At 46.3% G+C, this 14012-nt stretch overlaps 1 protein-coding gene across 4 annotated transcripts in view; it reads right to left on the bottom strand.

The window, feature by feature from the left end:
- Window positions 1–14012, bottom strand: part of LOC102445507 (uncharacterized) — a 65800-nt gene that overhangs the window by 13771 nt on the left and 38017 nt on the right. For all 4 annotated transcript variants that reach the window (XM_075935448.2, XM_075935435.2, XM_075935426.2 and 1 more), the window contains 3 exons: window positions 4194–4286; window positions 3467–3656; window positions 3–101 (listed from right to left, as the gene is read on the bottom strand). In XM_075935448.2, the coding sequence (XP_075791563.2) occupies window positions 3–101; window positions 3467–3656; window positions 4194–4286 (382 nt within the window). The remainder of the gene's footprint in view (window positions 1–2; window positions 102–3466; window positions 3657–4193; window positions 4287–14012) is intronic.

The following is a 14012-nucleotide window of genomic DNA, read 5'->3' as shown; positions in this document are numbered from 1 at the left end:
ACCTGTTGGGTCGTGGTTTCCTTCAAAACTGGACATTCCAGGAGTTTACGGATTTGATCCATTCTTTGTGACAGCATTCCTTCACATTTGGTAAACACAGCCTGGGGTCAAAGGAAACAAGAGATCACTGTAAATATTGATCAGGAACAAATGAGAAGCCTAGTGCCCCAAGCGCTTGAGCCTCATCTGCATTAGAGAATCGAATGTCACTGTAAGAGCACCCAATCTACAGAAACGCACCTTGCATCCCACCTCCTTTCCCCAGTCTCACTAGTTTCATTCCCCTCCCTCCCAATTTTGTTAAATAAAGAGAGTTTGTGTTCATGAAAATACATGTATTTTATTTTATATCAGGAAGGGGGGTTAGGGAGAGGTAAGTGGAAGGACGTGAGGGAGGAATGAGGCACAATCCCCCAATGGGGCAGACCAGGGAGGCTCTTAGTGCTCCTCAGGGTGGAAGTTCTCCCGCAGGTTCTGTTTGCAGTGCATCCTCCATCCTGTTAGTAAGGTTTGGAAGAGCTTACAGTCATCAGCCAGTGGCAGAAGATGGGACATTACCATCTCATGTGGTGAGGAGAAGGAGATGTTTGCCAGTGAGATAGTTTCCATTTCTAGTCTAGCCTCCTGCTCCTCAAGTTTCTTTTTTGTGTTCCAGGACCCTAGATGCTGGAGCCAGAGGGAAACATCTAGTGGGCTGTCTATGGGAGACACCTGATGCCTGAGAAGCACAGAGCTGTAGACTGCCCGTGGATTCCACTATGCCCACTGGAGGGGTAAGAGCATGGAAAGTGATATCCACAGTGACCATTCCAGAGAGACTGAGGGTCAGAGAGAAGGTGCAGTCCCAGTGTTGTAATGGTGGGTTATGTCGTGAGATCAGAGACAGAATATTGTCTCGGACACGGTCCAATTCCTACTGGAGAAGGGTGGAGCTGATTGGTGCTCTGACGGCGAACAGCCCAGTGCTGCTGGTGATTCTGGGGACCGAGGTGCGCTCAGGACTGGATCCCCAGTAGTAAGTAGCAGGGACTCTGGTTCCTCCACGACCATAAGGTGCCTCAGGAAAGGAACTCCTAGCCAGAGCTGTCCCATCCATAGGACAAACTGAGGCAGCAGTCCCAGGCCCCGCGGTGACCACCCCAACCATCCTATGGACAGGAGGGATCTGGGGGATTACAGAGGCCTAGCACAGGGCAACAACAGGGATTGCCTCCCCACCCCCACTCATCATGTGAGCAGCAGGAGCTGGAGCAGCCCAGCCACCTGCTTCACCCCACTGCACTGCCTTCTCCTGGCCTGCTGCACCTCGCTTTTCAGCTGGGGCACAAAGCACAGTGCCTCATCCCAGGGCCCTCCAGTTCCTGCTGCTCATGGGGAACCAAGGCACAGCAGGCCAGAAGGGTGGTGTAGCAGCACAAAGTAGGGGGGGAGGTGAACCCTGCTGCCACCATGCCAGGTCCCTATAATCCTCCTGGCCACGTTGCTTGGGGAAGGGGACAAGGGGGCACGAGTAGAGAAGGGCCAGTGCTTGGGGTGAGATGGGTGGGGGAAGGGAAAGCCTGTGGTGGGGGTTTGACCTGGGCCCCAGGCCCCCATTGGGATGGCCCTGCTCCTAGGGTACCATTAATGAACTTCTTTCAGGATCTAGCCTTTTGTAGTTGTTGGCAGAAGGTGCACTTCTGGGGAACACATGCCTCTCCAAGGCACCTGACACAACGAGAATGTCCATCCATCACTGAGATAGCCTCCCGGCACCCCTTTAAGTTCAATCACACAGCATAAGGTGGTGAAAAAACAATTGAAAGAAAAAAAGTATTTTTTTAAATTGAAAAACCGGAAGCTCTAAAGGCACTACAAAAGAAAAGGAAACTGCAAATCACTGTGAACTCTTAACTAACCCCTAGCAATATAAAGACAGTTAAGTAGTCAATGGACTGCAACATATTCTGTTTGAGGCCAAAGACAATTGAGAAGGAACAGAGAGGGTGGCTCACCTATACAGCACTAGTCAGACTCAAGACAGATCATGTGAGAGGGAGAGCGAATGTACAGGCCAAAGGGACACTCCTATTTAAAGTTGCCAATCAGAGGCAGAGAGGTGCAAATAAAGTGGAGCGCCCATGGGGACATCATTCAAAGAAAATTTCTCAGATTCTTTGCTGCCAGAGAAATAGTACACACCACTTTACTAGATTCAACTCAGGATCACAACTCCATTTAACACACAACGCTTAGATATATTAACAGTGAAAGAAGAATAAGATTTTAGAAAGGATTTAGGAAACAAATAGTTACATAGAAAACAAAACCATAATACTATCGATAGAGTCTTAACTAAACTCACAAGTTATTCACCCATCCCTTGCAGTAGTGGTTCCTACCTTTCCAGGCTACTGTATCCTTTTTCAGGAGTCTGATTTGACTTACATATCCCAAGTTTCACTGCACTGAAACATCACTTGCTTACAGAATCAGACATAAAAATACACAAGTGTCAGAGCACACTGTTACAGACAAATTGATTCTGTCCTCATTTTACCACATATAGCTAAAATAAATTAATTATACTTACATTTCAGCATATAGTATATAAAGCAGTATAAACCAGTCATTGTACTGACTTCCCTACTGTTTTACATGTAGTCTGATGTAAAACAAGGCAAATATCTAGATGAGTTGATTTCCCCCATGAAAGTCCTCTGTGTACCCCCAAAGGTACAAGTATCTGCCCTGGTTGAAAACAACTTTCTTACATAATAGCTTATCTTAAAGTCCTTTTCAAGTCCTTTTACCTTCCCCCCCCATCATAAGATCAAGCCTGCTGGAAACTTGTATTCCCAAATTGAAGGACACCAGAGCATCTCTCTGCACCCCACAATAGACAAGGCCTGACTTTGGATGTTCATCTGAAAACAGGGCTCTCAAAGCTGTTTCTCTCTTTTATTTAATTTCCTTGGGAAGTCTCTGCAAACTCTTATTGAACTTTTGACTCAGTATGCGAATAGAATTTTATTATACGACACGCAATGACCCACCAGAGAGATAAGTATCTTCCTCTTCCTTTCTGGAGAGTTTGTCTCAGGGTGTGCTGCCTTTGAGTGACTGGCATTCAATGGTAAGTCCTATGGAACCTAATTTTCAGCAGATACATTTAACTCCTCACACATTCTCCATACATTTAACTCCTCACACATTCTCCATACATTCCTTTTACAGTGATCATGATGTCACATGAGACACAGGTTATCATTAGAGACCATACATGATATCATTTTGATGAACCCAGGGGATCCCTGGACCTCTACACCTTCTGCCAGTTGGCATCAAGAGGTTTTTTGGATCGCACCTAGTTTCTTGCTTGATCATGCAAATACTAAATGCCAAGTCATTAGACTGGATCTTACAGTGCTATTATTTTCTCAAGACCTTTATATATTTCAGTTCTAGAATTCCAACAGGAACAAACCTTAATTATGGTGCCACCATCTTTATATGTCATTGAGAAGCCGGAGAGTCTTGCAGCACATTTGGCTTTCTCCCACTCATGAGTCCTGAGCCTGTCATACATCTCCAGCACAGCTGATAATCGACAGGGATCATTCAAGTTCTCAGAGAACTTATGGCTTTCCATTGCCTTGGCTAAGATATGGTGCAATCTAGGGCCAAAAAGGGGTTAAAATGGTTATTTAAAAATGAAAGAGCCAGGTATAAAGAACAAACACCAAAACTAATAGAGATTTAATTCATGTAGAGATAAGTAATAATAAGCCAGAAACATTTTAAGGATTGTCATGTAATTCATAAGTACAAAACCTCCGCTCCGCACTTCCCAACCCCAAACTGACATTCTTTGACCATTAAGAATCCAGGTGTGACAGCTTCTGTTTGGAAAAATATCACATTCACAGCAATGTTCAACAAGCATGATCTAAAGAGCTTTTCAGTGAGAGCTTGTTTCTTTCCTCTGCATTTGGATACTGAGACAGACATGGAGCTGTCATAGTCCACTTTCTAGGATCACATTATCCAGTTCCCAGTGGCCAGTAGTGCACATGACCCATAGAGGCTGAGAATTTGGGGAGGGGACACATCAACTGCGAGCGGGGCATTAGAGGGGTTACCAGCTTTAGGAGGAGATCAGGCTCTTTGTAGAAAGATAAGCTCTGGAGGAAATATTTATAGATCCCCCCCACCTTTGCTCCAAGACTTCTTTCTCTTTCTTCAGCTTCTGATATTCTTCCTCCTTCTGGTGAAACACTTGGGCACTGACCATTCTGGAAAGGTCCCTGAAACAGATTCATGGACAAAATAAATATCCCCAACTAGGCTAGGGTCATCCACCCATTTCAGAAGTTATGAGACAGTCCTAGCTTCTCACCTGCCCATTCTGCAAGCCCAGCTCACAGGGCAGTTAGTCTACGTCTACACTGGCATGATCTTGCGCAAGAACTCTTTTGCGGAACAGTTCTTGTGCAAAAACTCTTCCAGAAGAGAGTGTCTACACTGGCATGTGCGTTTGTGCAAGAGATGTGCTTTTGCGCAAGAGCATCCATACCAGTGTAGATGCTCTCTTGCGCAAGAAAGCTCTGATGGCCATTTTAACCATAGGGCTTTCTTGAGCAAGAAATTCATGTTGCCTGTCTACACTGGCCTCTTGCGCAAGAACAGTTGCGCAAGAGGGCTTATTCCTGAGCGGGAGCATCAGAGTTCTTGCGCAAGAAGCACTGATTTAATACATTAGAACGTCAGTGTACTTGTGCAAGAACTCACGGCTAGTGTAGACAGGCAGCAAGTTTTTGTGTCCGCTTTTGCGCAAGACTGCGCCAGTGTAGACACAGCCTTATTGTCCCAGATTTATTTATGGCCCTGCAATGTTGTAATGCTGCAGCTATCTGATGTGGTGTTGTTTCACTGTGGTGAGAGGATACCACGTTTTTATACAATGATGTAATGACATTATTATTTGTCTCACAAGGTAGGATTCATTTAGCTACTGCAGGGATTCACTAGCCCAGATATGTAGGAGAAAGGTAATGTGTATTACGAACTATGGTCTGATCTAGCACTCACTTAAGTCAATATCAAAACTCCAACTGAGACCCGTGCACAGCACAATTGACTGATAAAAGCTAATCCAGGTCCCATATATCAAAACCTTGGGGAATAAACATCTTTTGAAGGACATTAACACTGCTGGTATCTCCATCCTCAAATCCCCTTTTCCCTCAGCACTGAAGTGAGGACTGCTGTCTTAATGCACATTCATTAATTTTGATCAAAAGGCTGCATTCATAGACTCCAAACAAGTTCAAAAGTGACAGATGTACTGAACAGATGGGAGGAGGGTAACTGGCCCCAGGGGAAGAGGCAAATCACAGAATAGCAATAAAAATACACAATCACTTCTGAGCAAAGCTCTCACTTTTGTGGTGGCCTCTGGCAATCTGGAACCACACTAAACAATCCCGCTTACTACTTCCTGACCAGAGATGGTTCAAATCAAGTTGAATAAAAGAAACACAGATGGGAACTAACCAAAACTCAGAAATCCGAGCTCTGGAAAATTTCAGCTCCAGGCCTAATGTGTGTAGGTCTTTACTGGCTTGAACAAAATCTCTGGATTCAACTTCAGGGATGACATTTCATGTTTTGGTACAGAGAGGGAGGGACAACTTTAACTATGATTGCAGGAGCTATTTTGACACATTAGAACTCTAGGTTGTTGTTGGTGGCATGGGTGGTTTTGTGTGTATGTGTGTGTGCACGCGCACACACTGATAACTTAGAAATTATCTGATAGGAACACTATGTCTAGTTCCTTTATAAAGAGGAAAAAAAGTAATATTAAATCCACTCTGCTCTAATACTAATGTGTTCTGATATCTTGTCTCAGGTCACTTAATGGGCACTGATTAAGTTTAGAATTGCAATTGATAGTCTTTCTTTGCTACTAACTCTTGAATACAGCAATTGATACAATTGTCAAAAAAATCTAGATTAATTGTTATCACTTTTGTGCTGTTCATCAAATTTGGAATCGGTAGCAGATTTACCATGGCACCAATGGCTTCATGGTGCCAGGCCCAGGCTCAGAAGGGGCCCATTTCATGTATTTTCTTTCCTCTCATGGCACTGAGAGGGGAAGACAGTCCTGAGAGTGAGCCTCCAAGCAACAAGGATCCAGCATGGGATGTGAGAGCCCACGGTACCATGGGAGCTGTAGTTCCTTGGCCAGCTCCCTGTCTAGAGAGCAGGGCCTAGATCAGGGAAGGAACTACATCTCCCAGCATTCCCCTGGCAGCTAACAACAGGAAAGGGAGGAGGAAGCTGAGACACGTGCGCATGGCACTTGCTGCGAATGGAGAGTTCTGACTGCTAGAAGGGGGTAGCACTGCGAATGAGGAACATCAACATGTGTTCCCAAGGACCTTGCCTTTGGCCCAAATACCATCCTCAGAAGACTTCCCCAGACTGGATTTGGAATGTTAGCTTGTAGTCATTTACATGATTAACTGATAAGCCTGGGTTAATCGTTTAATCCTAACAGCTACATGAACCCACACCCCCCTTGCTGCCTCTATCAGAAGCAGCAGTGCACGGGAGTCACATGGGAGCTGGTGCTTGGGAGGGAGTCAGCTTAAAAGATGGCTCCCCACAAGAACTGGCTCCTGTGGAGCCATCTGCTCCCTGAGTTGCTGCGTCTTTATGAGGCAGCAGGGACAGGCAGGAGCTGCAACACTGGCTCCTGCCTGTCCTTCCCTGCATGTAAATGGTGGTTACACATTCACACAAATACATGTTAGTTAACATCCTTAGTCCAGATTAGGGATGCCGGTGGCTTTGGCTGGCAGCCCCTAAAAAAAGAATTGGGTTGACTGAATGGATCAGGCACCTCTATTTGAAGCCTAATAAGGAACGTACGTGGACCCCACCAGGAGAAGTTAAAATGGCAAGTAAGGGAGGGAAGGCTCTCTTACAGGACCTAGCACAGTTTTAGGTATAATACCAGGCACGCTGGAGGATTTGATTCAATTTCCATTTCTAAGCCATGGAAGCCAAAATTGGCTTTTCCTTTCCCGATTTATCTAATATTTGGGACGGGGATCTAGCACTTGCCTGCCAGATTTGAACATCCTCAAAATGTAGGGATGCTCAAGTTTAATTAGGGCTGCTGTTACATCATTTCTCCCAGATCTAATAGTGATCCACTGTCATTTTCAGCAGAAAAAATAGGATAAAATTGAACAATAAATGCTGGCGTCTCCCCTATGCTAACTAGGACTGAAGTTGCTATTTTCAACAGCCATTACAATTTTTTAGTTGAGTTTGTTTAAAAGAAGATGGTAATATTGCATTGGCATATTTCCTACAGAAACAAAAAGTGGAATAAAAGAACAACACAGGCACCTCAATATTTCCTCATTATATGGGCCATTCTTACAATAGGGATCCAGATAGCCTCCAATCAGACAAACTGAAAATTATTCACTTTACTGCCATTGTATAACCAGTCAGAAACCGGTCCTGGGTTCAGTGCACTTCCAAAAGTCCTACTGAATGCAGAAATGCCTTCCTTTTGTAACCTTAGTACCGGAGATTTTCAGCCCTTGTAAGCTGAGAAGCTTTACCTTTAGTAAATGGGTGGGAAGCTTCTCAAAAAAATTTAAGTGCTGCAGGAGCTATTCATTATTCACCAGGTAATGAGAGATTCTCCTGTTACAACAGGAGAAGCCAGCGTAGCATAGAATGCACTTTGCTCCTAGAGCAGAGGTGGGCAATAATTTTTGACCGGGGTCTACCTCAGAAATTTTTGAAGTGGTCCTGAGCTGCCCCAGAAGGGGCGGAGCCATGATACTTCCATGCTTCCCCACTCACAGATCCTGATTGGTCTATGGGTGAGGGAGCGGGAGGAAGTCTTTGCACCCCTCCCTGAGAGACCACCAGCTGTTCAAAACAGCTGGCGGTTCCTTCTAGGCACCTATGCCCCTAGTAGTGGGAGGAGACTTCACACGCTCTCTCCCACCCCTACGTCAATCAGGGCCTAGAGGGAGAGGGGGCACCCAAAGTCTCTTGCTCCCTGCCCCTGCCCTGCAAGGGAGCACCACACTTAGAGTCACCTGCCAGCAAAGCAGCAGCTGGCAATTGACTCTAAGCACCACATGCCTCTTGCAGGGCGGGAAGAGACTTTGCACGCTCCCCCCACCCCAGGCCAATCAGAGCTTGGGGGTAGGGGGAGCACACAAAGTCTCCTTCCACCCTGCAAGGAGCATGTGCAGCTTCTAAGTGCCACACGCTCCTTGCAGGGCAGGGGCAGGCCGGGAGTCTGCGCATTTCCCCCCCTCCCCAGGCCCTGGGTGCAGGGAGGAGAGTGCAAAGTCTCTCACTCTCTGCCCTCTCACACACAGCGCTTAGAGTCAACCGCCAAGGGTGACTAAGCACTGCACGCTCCCCCAGCCCTAGGCCCTGATTGGCCTGGGAGCAGCAGGACCTTTGCAAGCTGGATCAACCCTCTTAGTGGGCCAGATCCGGCCTGCAGAGGCCCTTTCGCCCACCTCTGTCCTAGAGTCTTGAATGGGGCCCTTTGCTTCTATATCCAGCCCATTAAAGACTCCCACTCACTTCAACAGGCATTGAGCAGAACTGGTTATACATGGGGTTATACACTGTCTTCATAAGGTCCCAGACCCACAGCAGAGGGGGGCCATATGAGCTTGCTCCAGAGCTACTAATCAGCGATGGGAACCTCTTGCTGCCCTCACTTCCAAAAGAGGAGGTTACTCACCTAGATAGTAACTGATGCTCTTTGAGATGAGTGTCCCCATGGGCGCTCCACATTAGATCAGTGCACTGCCGCTGAGCTGCAGAGATTTCATAGCAGTGTCCCTGGGGCCATGCAGCTCCCTGCGTAAGTGCATAGTGCTTTGCAAATGTGTGCTTGGAGGACCACGTGGCAGCTGTGCAGATGTCTCTTATGGGTATTTTGCAGAGGAATGCTATCGAGGTAGCCATGGCTCTGGCTGAGTGTGCCCTTATGCTCTCTGGAAGCAGCATGTCTGACTGTGTGTAGCAAAGCTTGATGCAATGCGAGATCCAGTGGAAGAGTCTCTTTGATGAGATGGCCCAGCCCTTACTGCAGTTTGGTATTGAAACAAATGCTCTGGGAGATGCCCAAAATGGTCTTGTTCGTTGCAGGTAAAAAGAAAGTGCTCTGTGCAAGTCAAGGGTGTGCATTTTCATCTCGCAAGAGTTGGCGTGTGGTTTGGGAAAGAAGGTGGGAAGGTATATTGTCTGGTTGGTATGGAAAGATGAGTGTATTTTGGGGAGGAATTTGGGATGGGTACATAAAGTGACCTTGTCTTTAAAGAAGGTGGTGTATGGAAGATCCACCATTAGGGCTGCGATCTCTCCTATCCGTCTAGCCGAGATAATAGCTACAAGGAAAACAGTTTTCATGGACAAGTGTAATAATGAGGTGGTCGCCATTTGTTTGAAAGGTACCCTAATTAGAGCATTCAATACTAAATGCAGGTCCCATGCTTGCATTGGTGGACTGATACCCGGATAAAGTGCCTGCAGGCCCTTTAAGAAGCTCTTGGTGAGTGGATGAGCAAATATGGATGAGTCATCTGTCTTGGAGTGGAACGTAGTAATAGCCACAAGGTGAACTTTAATGGAGCTTATTGCGAGGCCCGCATGTTTAAGGAGCAGAAGATAGTCGAGGATGGTAGGTAGGGAAGATATTGAAGGAACCAGCTGGTGATGAACACACCATGTCAAGAATCTTTTCAATTTCTGAAGGTAAGTCTTGTGGGTGCTCTGTGCCCTACTGTGTAGAAGGACCATATGTACTTGCTGTGAGCAGCTCAACTCTTGGTCAGAGAACCATCCAGGAGCCACGCCTTCAGTTGCAGTGAGTAGAGAGTCAGATGGCTGTCATAGGAGCCCAGGTGAAGGAGAAAATCCCTGATGCAAGGTAAGTGGATTGGTGGAGCACTGGACATTGCCACTAGGAAGGGAAACCATAGCTGGTGTGGCCATGCTGGTGCTATAAGTATGAGATAAGCCCTGTCCCTCCTTATCTTATGAACTACTCTGTTCAACAGGTGTATAGAAGGAGACATGTAGAATAGGTGAGATGTCCATGCAATGAGAAAGGCATCTCCCACTGATCCCTTGCCTATTCCTGCCCTGGAACAGAATACGGGGCATTGGCTGTTGGACTGCATGGCAAACAGGTCTATGGTAGAGTGACCCCACAGGTGGAAGATGTCCACCAATATGTGCGGGTTCATTTGCCACTCATGTTCAACTGGGAGGGCTCTGCTGAGTGCATCTGCTGTTGTCTTCAGGGGGCCTGGAAGATGTACTGTGGTGATAATTGTATTGTATTTCAGACACCAGTTCCAAAGTGCTATGGCCTCTGTGCAAAGTGCTCGAGATCGGTTTCTGTCCTGATGCTTTATATAAAATATTGCTGTGACATTGTCTATGTACAGTCTGACATGCCAGTTGGTTATGAATGGGAGGAGTTTGATGCATGCATTCCTGACTGCCTGCAGTTCTAGGACATTTATGTGCAAGTTCTTGTCAGTGCTGGACCACAAGCCCTGGCAGGTCTGATGTCGTAAATGGGCACCCCATCCTGTACGAGAAGTATCTGTCGTCATGGAGACAGATAGTTCTGGTGGGTGGAAAGAGACTCCAGAACACAGGTTCCGTGGGCTCAGCCACTAGCATAAGGTTTCCTTTACTATCCCTGGCCTAGAGATTTGGATAGCAGATGGACTCTGGGTTTGTACGCCTGTCCCAGCCAGCTCTGTAAACATCTCATGTGCAGACAGGCATTGCCGACTACCAAGCTGCATGTTGCCATGTGCCCCAAGAGCAGAAAGCTCTTGATGTGTGGGGACTGGACCATAACGTATTTACCGAGGCCACAATTTTTTGAAACCGTTCTGTAGATAAGGATGCAGTGATCATTGTTGAATCAAGGCATGCTCCTATCTTTTGTGTAGGAGAAAGCATCAATTTGGTTTCGTTCACCTGAAGGCCCAGGTGTCAGAATAGGTATGTTGGGACCAACAGAGAACAGCAGGAATCGTTGTGTGAGTGAGACTTGAGGAGGCAGTCATCTACGTAAGGAAATATAACACTTGGTTTCCTCAGGTACACTGTGGCAACCACCAGCACCTTTGAGAAGACCCTCTGGGCCACAGAGAGTCTGAATGGAAGCACTTTGTATTGGTAGTGTTGAGAATCCACAATGAAACGAAGAAAACGCCTGTGAGCAGGGTGGATGGCAATGTGAAAGTATGCATCTTGCAAGCCAAGGGATAAGAACCAGTCATCCCTTTCCAACGTGGATAATATGGTAGCAAGCGTTACCATCTTGAATTTTTCTTTCTGAATGAATTTATTGAGAGCTTGAAGGTCCAGAATGGGTCTCCAACCCCCGATCTTTTTTTGGTCAAGAAGTAATGGGAGTAGAATCCCTTGCCCCTAAATCGTGTGGGAACTGGTTCAATCGCCCCAATGTGTAAGAGGTGCTCTACTTCTCGTTGAAGGAACATCTTGTGAGAGTTGTCCCTGAAAAGGAATGGGGAAGGGGGCTGGAGAGGGGGTATGGACACAAAGGGAATAAGGTAGCCTTTTTCAATTATCTATCAGAGGTTATACATTGCCAGTTGTTGAAGAAGGGTAACAATCAGTGATGGAAGAGATTTGCTTGCGTCGACGGTGTTGGAATAAGTGAAAGGTTCTCCAGACCCTCAACCTGATGATCAAATTTGCTTGCTGGACTGCTGTGGCTGTTGGGAATTGGTAGAGGAAGGGCGACATCATTGGTTTCTGCCTCCGTTCTGTTGCTGCTGGTCTTATCTATTGTTGTTTTGTGCATATGGAGGGTATCAAGGTCTCGAATAGGGCTGATACCTATATTGCCTTCTTCTAGGTGGTTGGTTGTGGATCCCCAAAGACCGAAGTGTCACTCTGGAGTCTTTCATGGAGTGGAGAATTTCGCTGGTGTGAGCTGCAAACAACTTCTGGACGTGGAAAGGCAGATCTTCTACTGTAGATTGAATGTCTCTGGGGAATGGAGTGGAACTAAATCATGATGCCCTTCTCATTACTACCGACATTGCTATAGAATGTGCAGCCGAGTCAGCAGCGACTAAGGGGGCCTGTAATGCTGTTCTTGAAATCATGTGACCCTCGGACATCAGTGTTTATAGTGTTGCCTCTTAGCCTCAAGAATGTCTGCAACAAAGTCATTGAGTTTGGTGTAATTCCTGTACTCGTATTTACTCAATAAAGCTGAGTAATTCGAAATGCAAAAGTTGTAACGTAGAGGACGTACATATTTTGTGACTGAATGCATCAAACCTTTTGTTATGGCAGTCTGATGGAGTAGAGCGGTATTGTTGCTGCTTGGATTTTTGTTGTGCAGCTTCCACCATGAGAGAATTAGGTGCTGGGTGAGGAAAAGAAAAATTCTGAATCCTTGGGTGGCACATAATATTTCTTAACAGTTCCCTTAGCCATAGAAGAGATTGACACTGGGGTTTGTCACAGCATCCTTGCTGGTTCCATTATTGCTGGATTAATTGGCAATGCTATCTTTGATGGTATTACTGAGTGCAGTATGTCTGTTAGTTCATGCTGATTTTCTACAACCTCTTGGAGAGGAATATTTAATTCAGCAGTTACAGGTTTAAAAAGGTAATGGAAATGTGCAGCATTGTCTGAAGTCGTTGAAGCTGGGGCCAGAGATACCTCCCTCCACTAGAGACGGGTCCTTTGGGTCAGGAGGGGTTGCAGCTTCCTGTGTGAGTGGGTGCCCTTCCTCTATTTGTTTGGAGGGCGAGTATTGAACTCTGTGTTGTTTCCAGCCATACTGGTGTTTCTGTTAATATTGCCATTTATCCCAGTATTGCCAGTAAGGGTAAGGCTCAGGTGGAGGTACCCAGGGATTGCCATAATACAGAGGCATATTCCCAAATCTGGGAGACCAAATACTCTGACCTGTGTAAGGAGAATTCTCTGGTGAAAAACCCCTAGAGAAGTCATCACCAGATTCAGATGAAAAATCTTTCCTGAGAGAGTGATCTCTTTGATGTTAACTTAGGAGGAGAGCACTCAGGTTGTAAAAATGGTGAGTTAAAAGTGGATGAGGCTAGTAAGTTTCTGTGTTGAGTGTAGTGCCCAACAGGTGTTGTCAGTGCCATAGTGGGAAGCACGGAGGCTGAGGCACTGAATCATGCCTTGGTGCCAAGGGCGGTTGTGCTGCATCAGGCACCTCTGACACAGAAGCTGAGGTGTCTGTGAGTGTATTCAGTGCCACGCTCTCGTGCTGTGTCAGCAAGATCGTATCATTGCCGGATGGTGTTGCAGCCAATGAGGCAGGCAACTTGAAGTCTGTCACCTCAGAATGCGATTTAGTGCATGTGCACTGTTCATCTCCGCGGGGGGGCTCCAGAGATGCCAGCAGTGTCATTCGTGCTGAGGCACGGTGCTGGTGCTGCTCTCAGCACTGGCCATGAGAGGGATGACCACTTCGATGCCATAACCCCTTGAGGTGCTGAGGAGGCTTGCTTTTAGCGGGCTTTTTAGATCCCCGCTGCTTGAGTTCCTTAGGCTGTTGTCCCAGGTAAGAGGCTGGTCTAAGCGGGTTTTCTAATAAAAATAACTTGAGATGGAGGTCTCTGTCTTTCCTCGCCTGCGATTTTAGCTTTGTGCAGTGAGGGCATTTCCGAGAGACATACTGCTCTCCGAGGCAGCAGACGCATTGTGAGTGACCATCCGAAAGTGGAATATGCTCTTTACATGAGGTGCAGTGCTTAAACCCAGGTGATCCAGGCATGCCTATGAAAGCAGTCAGAGACTGCAGGGAGGGATTAATTGGGAGAAAGAAAAAGAAAACCCTTATACTAATTAAGATTTTTTTTAACTAACAAAGCAATTAACTATTTAAAACTCTCTAACTAATTAACTACTATAATGAATTTAACTGGTTT

Source organism: Pelodiscus sinensis, chromosome 1, assembly GCF_052426305.1.
Source record: "Pelodiscus sinensis isolate ZL-2025 chromosome 1, ASM5242630v1, whole genome shotgun sequence".
NCBI lineage: Eukaryota > Metazoa > Chordata > Testudines > Trionychidae > Pelodiscus > Pelodiscus sinensis.
Note: the sequence above shows the minus strand (reverse complement) of the source record. Positions and strands in the feature narration are given on the sequence as shown.